Below are 18494 nucleotides of genomic sequence, written 5' to 3'. Positions count from 1 at the left end.
GGCAAGCATTTACTGTACTAAGCCATCTCAGCCCCGATAATGAGATCTTTTATTGTATACTTTTGAGTAGTGGATTCTTATTTTTCATTTATTTTTTTGGCGGAACTGGGGATTGAACTCAGGCCCTTGTGCTTGCCAGGCAAGCATTTACTGTACTAAGCCATCTCAGCCCCGATAATGAGATCTTTTATTGTATACTTTTGAGTAGTGGATTCTTATTTTTCATTTATTTTTTTGGCGGAACTGGGGATTGAACTCAGGCCCTTGCGCTTGCCAAGAAAGCACTTATTCTACTGAGCCAGCTCCCTAGCCCCAATCTTTATTAATTGTATAATACATGATAGTATTGCACAGTCCAAAGCTTACTAAGTTTTATGTAATCCATATTATAGAATATCTATTAATTTCTTTTTTAATAATCTTATTTAACTATAAAGCAGTGGAAAGTCTCACATTTTAGTGCTACACGGCCATCCCCTTTCTTATTTTATTTTGATATCAGGAATCAAACTCAGGACCTTATATTTGCCAGGCAGGCATTGTGCCACTTAGCTATATCTCTAGCCCTGGCCCTTATGTAATTTTTTTTTTTTTTTTTTTTTGTACTGGCAGTTGAACTTGGGATCTTGGGCTTGCAAGGCATGTGCTGTGCCACAGAGGTGTATCCCTGGCCCCTCATTTAATATTTTGAAACTAAAATTTAGTATTAGAAATTCTCAGGGCTGCTTTTGTCAGATAAATACATAACTTTACAAATAAATACTTACATAAATTAACTGGACTTGCCCTTCTCTCATCAGCCTGAAGTACTTGAACAACTTAGTGGACTGAAAGAATTTTGGATGGATGGCAATAGACTGACTTTTATTCCAGGGGTATGTATATGAATTCTAAATGACTGTACATATTGCTGCCTCTCCTTTGAAATAGCTGAACTGTATATTTTAATTAGTTAGAAAATGGATTATAGCTAGGTGATGCATGCCTGGTATGCCAGCATTCACAAGGCTGAAGCAAGAGGATCTCCGATTTGAGGGCATCCTTAACTATCTAGTGAGAGCCTGTCTCAAAAAGAGATAATTTAATTCCTTATTAAACAAAAACTTTTTTTTTTTTTTTTTGAGACAGGATCTTGTTATGTAGCCCAGGCTGGTCTCAAACTCATGGATATCCTCCTGCCTTAGCCTCCCAAGTGCTGGAATTACAAGCTTTCATCACCACTGTGCCTAGCACAAAATAGATTTTAAAACTGTTAGCATATTCCTGATTAAAATCTGAAAGTTCTCACAACAAACCTTGTCAGTTTATTTTTTTAACGCTGTGGTACCCTTTTATTTGCTGCAATTGAATTTATCAGTTTTCCTAGGGAATTGTTAAACTATGATGCCCCCCCCCCCATCCGTCCTGGTTGGTGGGTCGTCTCTGTCTCTGTGTCTCTTCTCTCTCTCTGTCTCTGTCTGTCTCTGTCTGTGTCTTGTCTCTCTGTCTCTGTCTGTCTCTGTCTCTCTCTCTCTCTCTCTCTCTCTCTCTCTCTCTCTCTCTCTCTCTCTGTGTCTCTCTGTCTCCCTATCTCTCTGTCTCTCTCTCTTGTACTAGGGATTGAAACCCAGGTTTCAGCAATTGAATTTCTATCTGTTTTCCTAGGGAATTGTTAAACTAGGTTGATTCTCCCCTCTCCATCCCCTTCCTTCCCCTCCTTTCTTCCCCTCCCCACCCCTTGCACAGTCTAAAGCTTAATAAGTTTTTTGTAATACATATTATAGAATATCTGGAGATTGAAACCCAGGCCCTTACACTGAGCCATACTTCCAGCCTCTTACATTTTTTTGTTTAAAGATAGTGTCTGGCTGAGTTGCCCCATTGGGTTTAAACTTGGAATCCTGCCTCAGCCTCTCAGAGTCTTAGGATTTCAGATATGCCGCCCCCCCACACACACACACATCATGCTTAGCAAAACTAGGATGATTTTTGTGAACTTTCTGTCTTACCAGCTGGTAATTTATATACTCCTGTGTCTAAAGAAACCACGAGAATCTCGTTGTGTTCTGTTTTCCTAGGAGGTGATGAACAGCTAAATTCCTAAAGAAAAATATATGTCCTTTGTCACTCTGAGGATCTAAAATTATAGAAGTCCTTAGACTTTTTACTGAAAATATTTATTCTGGCATTTAAAAAAAAATTGAATCTTTTTTCTGTGTAAACAATTATGTTGAACTTGGAATTAGGTTACTTAAAACTTTTCATCAAAAACTTCATCAATTATTTGATAATTACATTTTTTTAAACTTACAGTTTATTGGTAGTTTGAAACAGCTCATATATTTGGATGTTTCAAAAAATAATATTGAAATGGTTGAAGAAGGAATTTCAGCATGTGAAAACCTTCAAGACCTCCTGTTATCAAGCAATTCACTTCAACAACTGCCTGATACTATTGGTTTGTATTGCTTTCAAATTTATGTAATTTTCATTAAGGAGAATATAAAACTTCCACATAAACTCGTTTTGTTGTAAGATAGCTTTACTATATTGCTACAGAAAAATTATTTGAAGTTTTCCTAATATGATCAGATATGTTATTTACTCCTTTTTTATTTACTATATGGGGTTTTTTTTTTTTAGTCATGGGATTGAACCCAGAAAAATTTTATTTTGAGACAGTCTTCGTAAGTTACTTGGGCTGGACTCAAACTTCAGAGCTTCCTTACATTAGAGTGCTAGGATTATAAGGATGTGCCCCCATATCTGGCTGTTTCTGTGGTTTTTTATTTACTTTTATTTACTTTTTAATATTTAGCCATAGTCTTTATTTTCCATCCTGCTTTATTAAATACAGACAAGAAAACAGACTTCTTGAACAAATCCTACAAGAGACCTACAGTTATTGAATCTATTTTTGAACCTTGTTTGATGAACTATCAAGAGAATTGTTTGGATAAAATGACTGAAGTAAATTTTATCTTTATGATGCTTGAATATAAAAACTAAAAAAAGTTATTTTCTCAATTGAATTGCATAATTGATTTAAGGTACATTTTGCAAATTCATTGGGATTCTACTTCATTCTAATTTAATCAACACTTAATGTTTGAAATAAAATATTTTACTGTTGCAATATTTGTATACATAGCATCATTTGTTATGCAGCTGTCAACAGCCTTCACTCTACCACTTGTTTAATCTCTTAATTCATTGAGTTTGTATTGTGTTTCCTGTCTGTACTGTGACATTGCTTTTTAGAGCAGGGCTGAAGCAGTAGACAATACAGACAGAAAGTCCAGTTTCTTACAAAACTTGTATTTTAGTGAGGGTTAATAAAACAAATGTACACTGTTAAAATGTGATGTATAGAGAAATTGAAAATGGGGATTGAGGTAACAGTTGAATGGGTTGGCATGTGAAGTCTCTTTGAAAGGTTGGTTGCTAAAGTTTTAATTCTTGTCATATGTAATGTGTTTCACATTGTGGATTTGATTCTGTGTTGAGCTTAAAAATTGTATATTCTCAATAGGTTCATTGAAGAATGTTACAACTCTTAAGATAGATGAAAATCAATTAATGTATCTACCAGAGTCTATAGGAGGGTAAGTTTTCTGCGAAAGTATGTAGATCACTGAAGATTTTACTTTTAGTCTGGTGTGCTGTATTTATTTTCAGATATTTGTGTCAGTAACATCTAAAGGAGGGGCCAGCCAAATAGCTCATCGGATTAAAGTACCTGCAAGCAGGCCCAGGGGCTAGGGTTCAATCCCCGGGGCCTGCTGTCCTGGCTCCACCCCTGGGGCACACTGAGACAGTAGTTGAGACTGAGTGTGTTGGCGTATGCCTATAATTCCAGCTCTTGGGAGGCTGTAAGCAGGCTGATCACTGTGAGACCAATTTAGTAGTGAGACCCTGAACACCCTGTAGACCATTCCCTAAAATACAGGGGAAAAAAAAAAAAAAAGAAACATCTGAAGGAAATTTCACCAATACTTAAATAATTGGTAAACATGTGGGTGGGTTTTTTTAAATCATAAAACACTCCTCTTTTGGTGAAATTTAGTTTTATAAACCTTCACTAGGCTTGTTAATGTCATCGGATACATATTCTTAAATGTTGGTCATATAGGAAATCTTGCTTTGAATGATATGTATTCTTATGTAATTAAAGGCTAATATCAATAGAAGAACTGGATTGTAGTTTCAATGAAATTGAAGCTTTGCCTTCATCTATTGGACAGCTTAATAATATAAGAACTTTTGCTGCAGATCATAATTACTTACAGCAGCTACCCGCAGAGGTACAGTACTTGAAATTTGTTTCAAGCTATTGTCTTTTTATCTTTTTCTAATTGTTTTTATTGATATTTAGTATCATTTTCTCTCTAAACTAATTCATTTCTTTTCTAATAGTTATGTTAATTTAGAACATATACCTAAATAATGCCTTTGTATGTGAAAATAAGAATAAACTTATTCATTTATAAAGTCAAAGAATATTTTTTCACAACATTTAAATATGTTATTTGCATGTTCATTACCTATTGGCCACATTTTTTATCCTCAGTTTATGTTTCTGTTTCAGATTGGAAATTGGAAAAATGTAACTGTGCTGTTTCTTCATTCTAATAAACTTGAGATACTTCCAGAGGAAATGGGTGATATGCAAAAATTAAAAGTCATTAATTTAAGTGACAATAGGTTTGTAGTATTATCTTCATCTGTTGGCTGTAGATAATACTGATTGAATGAAATTAAAATTCATGTGATATGCTTTAGAGTAGCTAATGGTATTCTTCTTTCTATGTATATTTTTAATATGCTTTTTAAATGGAATGATCTAATTTATATGATGTAATTAAGTATCACACTATGGTTGTTGCTGTTTATTTTTGATCAACTTAGCCTACCACCTTTATTTATTCTTTTTTTTTTGGCGGAACCGGGGATTGAACTCAGGCCCTTGTGCTTGCCAGGGAAGCGCTTATTCCACTGAGCCATCTCCCCAGCCCCCTATTTATTCTCTTATTATCTTTTTTATTCCTAACATCAGTCCTTTACCTTAATACAATTATTAAACAAAGCATATTTAGAATCTAATCTGTTTCTTATAATTTTCTTGACAAAGTTGTACTCATTTATGCAGCTTGGGCTACAAACTAAAATGTATTAAAAAATTGAGATTGCTAAATACCTTTTCTGGAAGTAAAAATGCTAGAGAATGTTAAAACACCATGTATCTCATAGGGTTTTCAAAACAACTCTGTGAGATAGTAAAACAGGTATTCCCACTTTATGATGGAGAAATTTAGGACTCATATTTAAGGTGACTCAAGCAGTTTGTAAGGTAGGCTGTAATTGAATCTGACTTTTTGAGTGGCTAACAGTGTTCTGACTTATATTTTACTTAAAAAAAAAAAAAAAAAAAACTACTTCATTAAAACCTGTTGCAGCCTGTACTTAAATTTTCTCAAACCAGAGTACTAGACTAGGTTCTGACAAACTGACTCTAAAGGTAGGTACAGAAGACAGTGAGGCCTAAGATTGCAAGTTTAAGTTATACTATTTTAAATAGGGTACTATTTCAAGTTAGCATCTTATCAAGCAGTTATATTACTTGTTTATTTATCATCATAACATATTCCTTGATTATATAAATAAATACTAATTGAAAAAATACAAAGCAGTACAGTTTTTATAACAAACTATCTCTAAAGATTTGTTCACTCTACATATATATAAAAACAACAGTTTTATGAGACATCGTTTAATGTGTCCTTGTCTTTTCTGTAAGGCAAAGAAAATTGTTTTTTAAGTCACTAAATAAACCAAATTTTTGCCTGTTGTTTCATTTAAGCAATTAATATTTTAAAACTAAATTTTTGCGTTGTGTCCTATACAATGACCTGCATTGGGATTTTTCTTTTATGCTGTTTGCTATACCATTATGTAGCATTTTTCTGAAGACTTTTAGATTTAGTTTTTGTTCATTTTAATTTTGTAGTTCTAGAGATTAAACCCAGGGACTCCACATGCTAGATTAGTGCTCTGTGACTGAGCTATACCTCTGGCCCCAAATTTTATTTACTTTAAATGCTCTTACTTTAAAGTTTTAATTTTTTTCTTACAGATTAAAGAATTTGCCCTTTAGCTTTACAAAGCTGCAACAATTGACTGCTATGTGGCTTTCAGATAATCAGGTGAGCATTCTGATTCTGTAAAGTATTGGAATTTTATTTGTGCTACATAGTTAGGCACTCTTAATTTACACAGGGCCATTTAGAGGTCTGCCAAAAAATGTATACACACTTCAGCAGTTCACCATGCCTACTGAATGTCAGGAAGCTGACAGCCACCACTTTGAGCATCTCTTATAATTGTAGAGGCCAAAATAATTCATGATGTCTGAATAAATTGGGCATTAAAATATTTATTTAAGTTTTTTATGACATATACATTTTTGGTGTAGAATACATAAAATTAGAAGCATAATTTTTTAGAACAAAGATACAGATTTATAAATAAATCCCATAGCGCTTGCCCATTTTCTATACCTATAAAAATATAAAGAGATTAAGAAAAGATGCAATACCCTGTGATTTAACACACTCAGTAATGTTTAAGAATACTGGGGGCCATGGAGCTGGTGAGATGGCTCACTGGTCTAAAGCACCTACTTAGAGCAAGCTTAGCAAAGCACAGGGACTGCGGTTCAATCCCCCAGCACCACATGCCCGCCAGCCCTAAAAAAAAAAAAAAGAATACTGGGGGCCTGCCAGTTAGCTCAGTTGTTTAAGCGCCTGCTCATGCAAATACAGTCAGGCGCAGGGTACCCAGTTTGGTCCCCAACTCCACGTGCCTTACCAAACTTACCCTTAAGGCAGCCTAAGCCAGCTTAAAAAAAAAAAAAAAGAAAAGAAAAAAATCCTTCTCAACTTTTATAGGGCTGGCCAAATAGCTCAGTGGATTAAAGCCCCTGCTTAGGCAGACACGGGCCTGGAGTTAGTGCTGGCCCTGCCCCCCGCCTCCAGGGGGCACACTGAGAGGGCAGTTGAGACTGGGCATGGTGGCACATACCTGTAATCCCAGCACTTGGGAGGCTGTAAATATGAGTCCAATCTATGCAGTGAGACCCTGTACACCCTATCCTAAATACAAAAAATAATAATAAAGAATACAGCTCATTGTGGCTTTGGATTTTTTTTTTTGTGGAACCGGGGATTGAACTCAGGCCCTTGCACTTGCCAGGGAAGCGCTTACTCCACTGAGCCATCTCCCCAGCCCCTTGTTTTATTTTTGACTAGAGATTAAACCCTGGTCTCAGGTACACTCAGCTAGTACCCTACCCCAGTTACATATATTCCTGATAATTTCCATCTCTACCTTTTTTCTTTTTTTGAGGCAGAGCCTCACTAAAATGCCCAAGCTGTCCTCAAACATGCAGTCCTCCTTACCTCAACCTTCTGAGTAGCTGAGATTACAGGTGTGCACCACCACTCACAGCACAATATGTTGTTTTCACTTGTAGTCAGCATGATGTTCAGTAGTGCTCCTAATTTATTCTAACTCTAATTGGAATTTTGTATGCTTTAATCACTGTATTCTAATTCATTTTCTAGCTCAGTTCTTTCATTCTTTTTCTCTGTGTTCTGTTTTTGATTTCATATATAAGTGATGTTGTGTTGTATTTGTGATCTATATCTGGCTTACTTCACTTAGCACAGTGTGCTCCAACTTTATTCATGTTGTTATAAATGACAGGATTTTTTTTTTAAAGCTGAATAGTATTTTAGTGGATATATATTTCACATTTTCTTAACCCATTCATCCATTGATGAACATTTAGATTCTCTATCTTTGCTGTTGTGAGTGGTACTATAATAAACATGGGAATACAGATATCTTACTGACATACTGGTTTAATTTCATTTGGATATGATTGCTGACTCATAAGGTAGTTCTGTTTTCAAGATCCTCTGTACTGTTTTCTATAATGACTATTAATTTATGTTCCTACCAACATTTGCAAGGGCTCTTGGGATGTACAGTCTGTTGAGCTTTTTAATTAAAAAGCTAATGCATACTATTTGACTTTAAGCCATACCTTATATTAATTTATCTGAAGCTGTGTTTGTATATACTAGTCCCATTACCTTCAACTGTAGGTATTTTTGAGTTCTCTGTTTTTCAGAATTTTTAAAGAAGATAGTATCTTCAGTATATAATCTAGGAAATGCAAAAGTATTTTTAAGTAACACTGAAAAGAACCCTACTGAAGTAGTACTAGTATCACTGTACAAGTACAGAAGTATAAATTAGTACTGCACAAACTTGTATTGTTTCTAATTTGCTCAGCTGTGTGATAAAGAAAAAACACACAGTAGGAAGATCTGCACTGTGAAATGCCATGTCAGGTATAAGAAAATGATAACACAGAAAGGAGATCGTGTTTATGTTTTTGTATTTTAGGGAAGGGTCTACAGGGTGTTCAGGGTCACACTACTAGATTGGACTCATAGTGATCCGCCTGTTTACAGTGTCCCAAGAGCTAGGATTACAGGCACACGCCACCATGCCTGGTCTCAGTTGCCATCTCAGTGCACCCCGGGAGGAGGGCCAGCACGGCAGACCCAAGGATTGAACCCTGGCCACTGCACCTGCTTGCAGGCACTCTAATCTGCTGAACTATTTGTTTTTGTTTTGTTATACTTTAATTTTTCCCCCATAGTTTTATTGAGAAACAAATAGCAGTGAGACAGTTTCAAGCCAAATTGGTAGCACAGTTTCAATAATTAACACATTGCGTACATTCCTCCCAGTGGTTAATTGCTGTACAAGGTGTGGACATGATATCCTATTTACAAACATTATTAGAACAGATCCCTCTTTTTTTTTTTTTTTTTTCCCCCGGAACCAGGGATTGAACTCAGACCCTTGTGCTTGCCAGGAAAGCGCTTATTCCACTGAGCCATCTCCCTCTATCTGCCCTCTATTCATTAAGAGAATGTAACTATATATCTATTCTGACAATTTTGAATACACAGATACAAAATGGGCATCTGTATCCCCTTTTTTGTTTAGTTCTGCTGAACTATTTGGCCAGCGTGTTGTTTATTGACCAAAAAATGGTTTAAATGACATGTAATATAATAAAAACGGAAGCAAAGACAGAATGTTGAAAGCTCACGGAATTACCAGTCTTGACAAAGGTGATCAGCAAGTGTTACAGAAACAGTGATGTGGGAGAGATATGTGGTGTCTGTTACCTTACTCTGATGACTTTTCTCTTTGATTTACTGCTACTCAGTCTCCTTTTGAGGGACTATTTCTTATCCCCCATCTTATGGTACTTTTCTTTGAAGTTATTTTCTGTATTCTTTTTTGTAACAATATCCTTATCCCAGTGCCCATGTCCAAACTCCATTCATATAGCTTAATGCCTTATTAATGTTGCCACCTAAATAGTTCAACCAGCTTATAATTGAGCCTATTGTTTTCTGCCCCAGCTATTTCCTTTTCCTAGGTTATCTAGCTCATTAAAAAGTACTTGATGGGGGCATAAACATGGACATGTAACGTAACTGCTATTTTTCCCTGTACTTTTGTTCAGTTTATCATCAAACCCTGTTGCATCTTAATGAGCTTATGTTTATTGTGTTACTACTGCGCTTTTTTTTGTACCCGGGATCGAACGCATGACCTTGCGCTTGCCAGACAGGCACTTATGCCACTGAGCTCGTTCCCAGCCCTTTACTACTGCTTTCTAAGATACTGCCCTCTGTCATCCTTCATAGAGACTTGCCCTTGTAAAGTAACCACAAGTGTCATTTAACTGATCCAAACTGAGATGTATTAGAAATAACTTAGTGATTTTTTTTAGCCTTCTAGCCTTATTTTATTTCAGATAACATGTTAAAATTATAGTATTTGACTATATAGAGTTAAATACAGTGTTAATTTCAATATATTACCTTTTAAAATGTAGAAAATTTAAAATTATAGTTTGCAACATCTTATAATTCTAGTAGACAATTATGATTAGGCTATTAAGATAGATTTCTAACATGTCTGCCAACAGTGCTATTCATACTTCCAAATCTTTACCATCTGAAATCTAATCTGATCCACACTGTAACTGAAGTAATCTTTTAATCTAATCCCAGCATTAACCTAATTTAGATCTTTTCACAATTTTTTATTCATATATGCCTTAAGACCCTGTTTGTCATGTAGCTACATCACCACCCCTTACACCTTTATTCTCATCCACCAAACAATTTCTACTCTTTTGAAACATTCTTTGCTCCTGTACCTGCCTTATTTTCTCTTCCTCGCTTTATACTTTTTTAAAGATTTTTTCCTAATCATTTAAGACTTGTGAATACTTCCCTCTCTTTGTTCTCTCAGCACTCTGTACCCTGTCTGCCTTGTAATTATACTATATTGTAATTCTATACTACCTTGTTACTTCTACTCTCCCATTCACATACTGTAAGCTTCACAAACTCAGTGACTTTATTTTGCTTTCCCCTCTGTATTTAGTGCCTGTCATATTACTTCAGTATAAAAAATTCTGAGTAAATATTTGTTAAATGAGCAATTTCGGATTTTAGAGAAGTGCTTACAGGTTATATTCTTGGAGTTATGGCAAGTAGTGAAATGAGGGATAATGACCCTTATCTATTGAATAGGTTTAAAGAATAATAGATGTTCAAGGCATGATGTGGTCTCCATAAATAATTGGGGTTCTTTTCCCCCCATCTTTGAGACACAGTCTTGCTGTGCAGTTCAGGCTAACCTTGAGCTCATTTTGTAGCCCAGGCTGGTTGGTCTCAGACTTGCAGCAATCCTCCTGCCTCAGCCTCCCAAGTACTGGGATTACAAATGTATGCCACCACGCCTGGCTTCCATAAATAATTCTTAATTCCTTTCTGTATCCTTATACTCCATAAGTAACAAGTGATTAGGGCTGGGGAGATAGCTGAGTGGAATAAGTGCTTGCCTAGCTACACAAGGTCCTGAATTAGAAATATATCAGTTTTTTTTTTCAGATTTTGCATTTTTACTAATATATAATGAGATGTCTTAAGGAGTTAAGTCTAAACTTAGAATTCACTAATGTTTTATATATATCTTCTACAAATATCCTGGTAGTAATTTTACATTATATTTTTAATAATTGTGTGCATTTCAACTGTGACCTGTCATGTGAAGTAGGGTATGAGACTTTCCACTTATGGCATTCTTGTCCACACACAAAGATATTAATGATAGTGATGCTCAGCTTATAGATGGATACTTTCAGAAAGTTAGATAACAGGAACAGGGATTGAATATAGAGGCAAGGGTTATATACCTCAGCAGAACAGGAGTTTAAATTTGTGACTGTAGGCATAATGATCTCAAAACATTTTAAGTGTTTTCCCTATCTCCTCAGTAGATAGATCTAGTGTGAGAGAATAAGCAGCCTGATTGAGTTTTCAGGTAAGTACAGTCTTAGGGAAAGGAATAGAGGAAGTCAATTTCGAAATTGTTGGACACTTTGATTATTGCAGAAGAAGAGGGTACAAAGTTTTGAAAAGTTAGGGAGTAAGATTACAGGAATTCACAGTTTGTTACTTTTAAAGAGTACATCCAGAGAACTAGTGTGGAATAGGAGGGGAGAACTGGATAGTTTTCTGTTTGCCTGGAGCCCACAAAGGCTTTTTTTGGTAGGACCTTTACATGAGTAGGTTGAAAAAAATATATTAAGAAGTAAATTTGAGGCTGGCCAAATAGCTCAGTGGAATAAAGCACATGCAAGCAGGCACAGGGGGCCGGGGAGATGGCTCAGTAGAATAAGCACCTGAGTTCAATCCCTGGTTCCACAAAAGAAAAATAAAAGCAGGCACAGGGGCCGGGGGTTTGATCCCCAGGCCTGCTGTGCTGGCCCCGCCCCCACAGTGCACTGAGATAGCAATTGAGATTAGGTGTGGTGGCATGCCTGTAATCCCAGCTCTTGGGAGGCTGTAAACAGGTGGATCACTCTGACTTCAATCTAGAAGTGAGACCCTTCCTTAACATAAAAAAGAAGTAAATTTGTAACATTTATTAACTCGTAAGGAAAAAGGTCTGAAGAAAAAGTGAAGTGCAGAGTACCTGAAGGCTTCATGAAAGTGTGCCAATAATAAAGAGGGGAGAAGTGACAAGCAAGTCACATTTTTTTTTTAATATATTAACCGTTGTTTTTTTATTTATTATTATTTATTACATTTATTTATTGTGTGTGTGTATGGCCAGCTCAGCCCACCAGGGGGCGGGTCTGGCTGGCATGTGGTGCTGGGGATCGAACCGCAGTCCCTGTGCTTTGCCAAGCTTGTTTCAAGTAGGTGCTTTAGACCACTGAGCCATCTCTCCAGCCCCGCAAGTCACATTTAATGGTTGTTTTGAACACTCTTTTTAGCTTCTAACTACCACAAACATTTAAGTAACTAGATTAAACCTTGCATTTTTTTTTCCAGAATCATTTTTGCAAAAGGGAACACTAGAGAGGGCAAAGTAACATAAATTGGAATGTTTTTATAACTTTTTAAATTAAATCGTGATAAATAATTTCTTGAATTATAGATATACTTGGTATATGAACTCTTTTTAAACTTTTCATATTTCCATGATAATTGCAATACACTGAATTTGCCTTATACTAAAAACTAAATTTCTTTGTGTTTTTATGTGGGTCCAAATGAACATTTAAAATTGTTATGGTTCATAATTACATTTGTTTCTCTCACATCTTCACAATTTATAGGAGAAATATGATGAGTAGTTATTGAGAGGGATTGCTGGACATGTATTTGCTTTAGAATTGTTGAAAAGTAAATACTTATTTTCTTTCCCTAGTCCAAACCCCTCATACCTCTTCAAAAGGAAAGTGACTCAGAGACTCAGAAAATGGTGCTTACTAACTACATGTTCCCGCAGCAACCAAGGACTGAGGATGGTAGGAATTCAAGAATTTATTTATTTATTTTTAAAATAAGTACAAACTAATCAAAGCAGAGGTGTTAAGTCTCAATAGTAGGACCTTTGAATTGGTCAGAAAATTTCCCTGAACATAAGATAGCATTTTATGGTTACAGATGTTTAAATTTACAAGTGTAAGTGTAGCATATTCTTTCTTAAATAATTCCTTTCAGTTGTTAACTTCATCAGCTGTAGTTTTTCCTATTTAAGATCACATTTAGCTAAGTGTTAGGAATGCATGATGTGATTAGAGGTGTTAAGCCAGGAAACACTTTCTTCACTTGTGTGCTGCTTTATACTGCTCTTGGAATCTGCACAGTAGATCAGATGATCTATGGAACTCTGACTATAAATATTACTGCTCAGATCTTATCTACATTTTGGTCAGCAGGGAACAGTACACTCTTTACTGCTAGCCACAAATATTTTTTGTGGATTATGGAATGATGACTAAAAAATTATTTCTAATATGTTGTACTCCATGTGTAACATTTTTATGTTATACTTAAAATACATGTTTAGAATTAGGTATACTATATTTTGTTAGTGGAAACTTTTTTTGTATTTCACTATATTGCTCAACATAGAGTTTAGAGGTGAATTTAAATATATGAGAAAGATATCTTGTAAATTTTTTCTTAAAGTGCCGAAGATACTATTTACATTTGACATCCCACAAATGTTTAAATTCAGGATGAAAGCTTAAAGTTTTTTCTACACTTGAATATCAACACATATACCTATAAAGAGCAAAAATAATTAGCTTATGGAAGTTAAATTTATAATTGTTTCTAGAATGGAAACAAGTTAGATGTTTATGTTCTACTTATTTCAAAGTTATGTGCTTATCCTGCCATTAAAGTATAAGAATAAAAGTTAGATGGAGTCAGACATGAGACTAAGCATTTTATTATTTGTAATATCTTTATAATAATCTTCCAAAATAGATAATATAAGCTGGTTCTTGGCTCACTAAGTTTAATCTGGTCCTTCACAGAAAAGGAGTCCTAACTCCTGTTCGAGACTGTTGTCATGATCTCCTTACTGCTTCCCATTTTCATGATTGAAATCCGTCTGCCTCCCTTCTGTCATTCTTTTAGCTTATTCACTTACTGTTTCTTCTCAAAAGGGATAATTCAGGTTAAAAAAAAAAAAAAATCCTTCCTTCCTTTACTTGGGAATGAACTCAGACTTTGCCTGAGCTGTATCCTCAGGCCTTTTTTATTTTTTATGTTGAGACAGCGTCTCAGTATGTTGGTTGTTCTATGCTCACACTTTTGGTCTTTCTGCCTCACCTCCCAGAGTGCCAGACTTATAGAAACAGGCCTCCACACCTGCCTAGACATGTATTTTGAGCTTTGTTTTATCATGGAGGGGTCTTTAGTGAAAATATTTGCAATACAAGCGTCAATTATAATATTCTGATTTCTCTTAGAGTTTGTGTGCCATATAAAGTATATCACTTTATTATAAACAGAATAGTTGAATGTAATACATTCACAATCCTGAATCAGAAACTACTTTGGGGGACACATGCCCTATAATCCCATCCTCTGAGGCAGATGTATCCGAGTTTGTGGCCAACCTAGGCTACAAAGAGAGTTCAAAGCCAGCCTAAACTGTATGGTGAAACCCTATTTCAAAAAGAAATTACTGGGGCCGGGGAGATGGCTCAGTAGAATAAGTGCTTCCCTTGCAAGTGCAGGGGCCAGAGTTCAATTCCTGGTTCTGCCAAAAAAAAGAAAGAAAGAAAAATTACTTTCCTATGGTAAAGCAGGTGAGTTTATTTCCAACTTAAAGAGAAGTTTCTTTTATTCCAGTTTCTCTAAGAAATAGATTAATTAGACAGAATATTCTTGGGTTGTGTTTTATACCATGAGAGTAATACCCTGTTCACATTTAATTCATTTCATTTCTGCTTACCTACTTAAGACAGGTGTATGCTAGCACTACATATTTAAGTGTAGAATGTCTTGCTCTCAAAAGTATATAATGATGAATTAATTTATAGAGTTTAAATGGGATTTGAATGTATATAGAATTAGTCTCAGACATGAAAAAGAGAAAGTATATCTCCATACAACATTAAATTTGTAGCTGGGAAAAGTAGATGTTAAGTGTATGACTCTGGAAGCTTTATTACATTACTTTACATGGTGTAGTAAAAGAAACTTATCTCTAGAAGTGGTAACAATTATTATATCATGACATCTGAGAAGGAAGTAAAACCTAGAGGGGTTTTATAAGGAGAAAAAAAGGCTATGAACAATAATTTGGAAGTGCATGATTTGGAACCACACGTCTGGTGGTCAGAGTAAAGTTTTGTAGAAGCCAGGGTTTTGAATACAGGCATGATCAGGAGTCACTTCAGTGATGTGCAAATGGACATTGGAATGAAAGACCTAAAGAAACTGAAATATGTTGTTAAAGGAATGGATAATTATACATGGGCATCACTGAGGACACTGACAGGCTTGGGAATTGAAACCTGATAGCCAAATATTAGAGTCTTCTGTGAAGCTTTACCTAGGTGATCAGGTTACATGACTTCTAGAATAGGTAAAAAGATGTTAGAGATATGCAAGAATAAGAAGTGTAAGTGACCAGAAGTTGACAAGAATGAGAGGCATGTTCAAAGTTACTTACCTGGGATTCTGAATAAGTTGTTATAAAATTGCTTTAATACAGTCTTAACACTCAGGAGTCCTTAGGCTTCCTAATGAGTAAAATAACTTCCTGAGATAGGTGGAGGGAATTAATATGAATCCTAAAAATAGTCTTTGTTGGAAACTGCTTGGCTCAGCTTGCCTTTCTAGGGGTATCATAAAGGTATGTCAGTAGGAATTTGAACCACATCCCACATTTGTTTGAATACTCTAATCCATTAAGCAAATGGTGGACAATTCAGCAAAGCAAATCAAATAAAAATCTTGAGTTGACCAATGAAAACAAAGGAAAAGGTAAGATCAAAACTTCTACTCCCCTATTTCTTACTTGCTTTATGGCGTCCGAAGTTTGGACATGAGATTGAAAAAAAGACTAAGTGACCAAAATCCAGGGCTTATTATGAATGATAACTTGGAGTTTCTGATACGCTTTTTGCATAAATGTTCAAATTGACTGTATGAGTATTGAGTATAATTTTTATATCTTGATATATAAAGTATATTAAATACTTAAAGTAGAACTACAATCTACATAATATTTAATTCAAAGGTGTAATTACATGTCATTAAAGTTAACTTTTTTTTAACCAGAATGGCTCACTTTCTGTCCTTAAACTTTTTAGCCATGTTGTACACATGGTGAGGTATTTGTATTAAAAAATATCATGAAACTTAGCCAGTTGTGGTAACATACTCCTGAAATCCCAGCCCTCTGGAAACAAAAACAGGAGAACCACAGGTTTAAACCCAGCCTACGCTACACAGTGGCTTAGCAAGAACCTGTCCCAAAATAAGTTGAAAGAAAAAGACTGGGAAAGTAGCATAGTGGTTCAGTCTCCAGTACCAAAAGGAAACAGTGAATTGGGAAATTGGAGTGAACGGATTTATATATACAGCATTCTATAGTACTATTATGTTACTTTTTAAGGACATTACACCAAACTTTCTATCTGCAGTGCTCATGTCTATATCTGATTTGTTAATTTATTTTTCTAATTGGCTAATTCTCTTTAGTAACCATTCTAGTAAGAAATTAAGACAGAACAACTTCAGGGAAGAAAAGATTAACTGATGTTGTAGAGAAATTCTAAAATCCAAACCTGGTTGTTAATCCTAGGATATATAGCTGCTAGCATTGATCAATTTTAAATGTTTTAGTGTAATGAGAATGTTATAATGAAGATTATGAGAAAGTATTTGTTTCTTGTAATTACAGTATAATGCGTTTGTTTTTAAACTTTTTTCTAGTCATGTTCATATCAGACAACGAAAGTTTCAATCCTTCCTTATGGGAAGAACAGAGGAAACAGCGGGCCCAAGTTGCATTTGAATGTGATGAAGACAAAGATGAAAGAGAGGCACCTCCCAGGGTGAGATTGTTAGCTTTTCTTTCAAATCTGAGACTGACAGTCTGAAGATATTTAAATTGGTATTATATATCTATAAAAAAAGAAAAAAAATTGAGTGCTATGTTGCACTGTCATTAAAGCTAATTTTAATTTAGTTTTTAGTTTAATATATAAAGAGTATTGTGAGCCAAAAGATAACCAGGATTTTGTCTTTAGTGCTTTTAAAATTAAACTTTAGTAATTGTTTTCTCCCTTATTTCTTAATAATTTCTGTAAGTCGTACAGATAAAGAAGTCTACGTTAAGAACATTTTTTTTTAATGCATTTGGTTGTTGAAGGGTCTCACTATATGCAGCTCAGACTCATAGTGATTCTCCTGTTTTCAGACTCCCCAGGGATGGGATTATAGGCATGTGCCACTACACTGGGATTCTGGATGACTCAGGCTGCCCTGGGGGTGGGGCTGGTGTGGCATGTGGTGCGTGGGATGGAACCTTGGTCCTTACACTTCCCTAAGCTTGCCTAAGCAGTTGCTTTAGTCCACTGAACTATCTCACCAGCTCAAGATCATTTTTATTATGTTTGAGAACATGTTTCAGATTGCTTAGAGATATAATTATTTACCCTTTATATGAACTACTTGAATCACCAAAAATGACATTTATACTGGTTTTGCAAGAGTTTGGTTCATGGCATACAAGACACGAATATGTGATATCTGAATTTTACAAGTGTACATGACAAATTACATGCCTTTTCAAAGCCAGATGACAACAGCTTTTGGCAGTATCCCCACCATGAATCTCCAGATGAAAAATACGTAACTCCACTAAAAAAAAAAATTTTTTTGTTGAAATTTACTGTGAAGTCTTTGGCTATTTTGTGGTAAAACCTAACATACTTCAAGTTGACCCTCTGAGCTAGCTGGAGTATAGGTCAGATTCCCTGAGACTGACATTAAAAATGTTTTTAAACTTTGTATTTCACTTATTTTTCTAGGAAGGAAATTTAAAGAGATACCCAACACCATACCCAGATGAGCTTAAGAATATGGTTAAAACTGTTCAAACTATTGTACATAGATTAAAGGATGAAGAGACCAGTGAAGACTCTGCAAGAGATTTGAAACCACATGAAGACCAGCAAGTTACAAATAAAGATGTGGATGTGAAGGTTAGAAATTTCACTTCAAACTAATTGACCAAAGTCCATTTTCTAGCTCTTAGTACTATTCTCTGGGTGTCAAATGTCCAGATTGGCAGAGTGTCAGTATAGCCTTTAAACTACTTCGGTACACTTGGTGTACTGAGTTAATGGCTCATACTGTATTGGCTCTGTGAAAACATGTTTGTGAAAAAGTATGTAGTGGCTTTTTTCAAATTGTTAGATCCTGAATATGTGTTCATACTTCAATCCCAATTCTGTCCCAGTCTAACCAGATGCTACTGTACTTGAATGGTTAATAAAACTGCACAGTGCTAAAAAAAAAAAAAAA

At 35.3% G+C, this 18494-nt stretch overlaps 1 protein-coding gene across 5 annotated transcripts in view; it reads left to right on the top strand.

The window, feature by feature from the left end:
* Erbin (erbb2 interacting protein) overlaps positions 1 to 18494 on the top strand; it is a 142982-nt gene that overhangs the window by 90454 nt on the left and 34034 nt on the right. For all 5 annotated transcript variants that reach the window (XM_023705820.1, XM_023705883.1, XM_004623039.3 and 2 more), the window contains 9 exons: positions 801 to 875; positions 2293 to 2437; positions 3512 to 3584; positions 4154 to 4283; positions 4568 to 4683; positions 6113 to 6182; positions 12862 to 12961; positions 16899 to 17020; positions 17999 to 18172. In XM_023705820.1, the coding sequence (XP_023561588.1) occupies positions 801 to 875; positions 2293 to 2437; positions 3512 to 3584; positions 4154 to 4283; positions 4568 to 4683; positions 6113 to 6182; positions 12862 to 12961; positions 16899 to 17020; positions 17999 to 18172 (1005 nt within the window). The remainder of the gene's footprint in view (positions 1 to 800; positions 876 to 2292; positions 2438 to 3511; positions 3585 to 4153; positions 4284 to 4567; positions 4684 to 6112; positions 6183 to 12861; positions 12962 to 16898; positions 17021 to 17998; positions 18173 to 18494) is intronic.

This window comes from Octodon degus, unplaced genomic scaffold (assembly GCF_000260255.1).
Source record: "Octodon degus isolate 3935 unplaced genomic scaffold, OctDeg1.0 scaffold00001, whole genome shotgun sequence".
Lineage (NCBI taxonomy): Eukaryota > Metazoa > Chordata > Mammalia > Rodentia > Octodontidae > Octodon > Octodon degus.
This window is presented reverse-complemented; position numbering and strand designations above follow the sequence as displayed.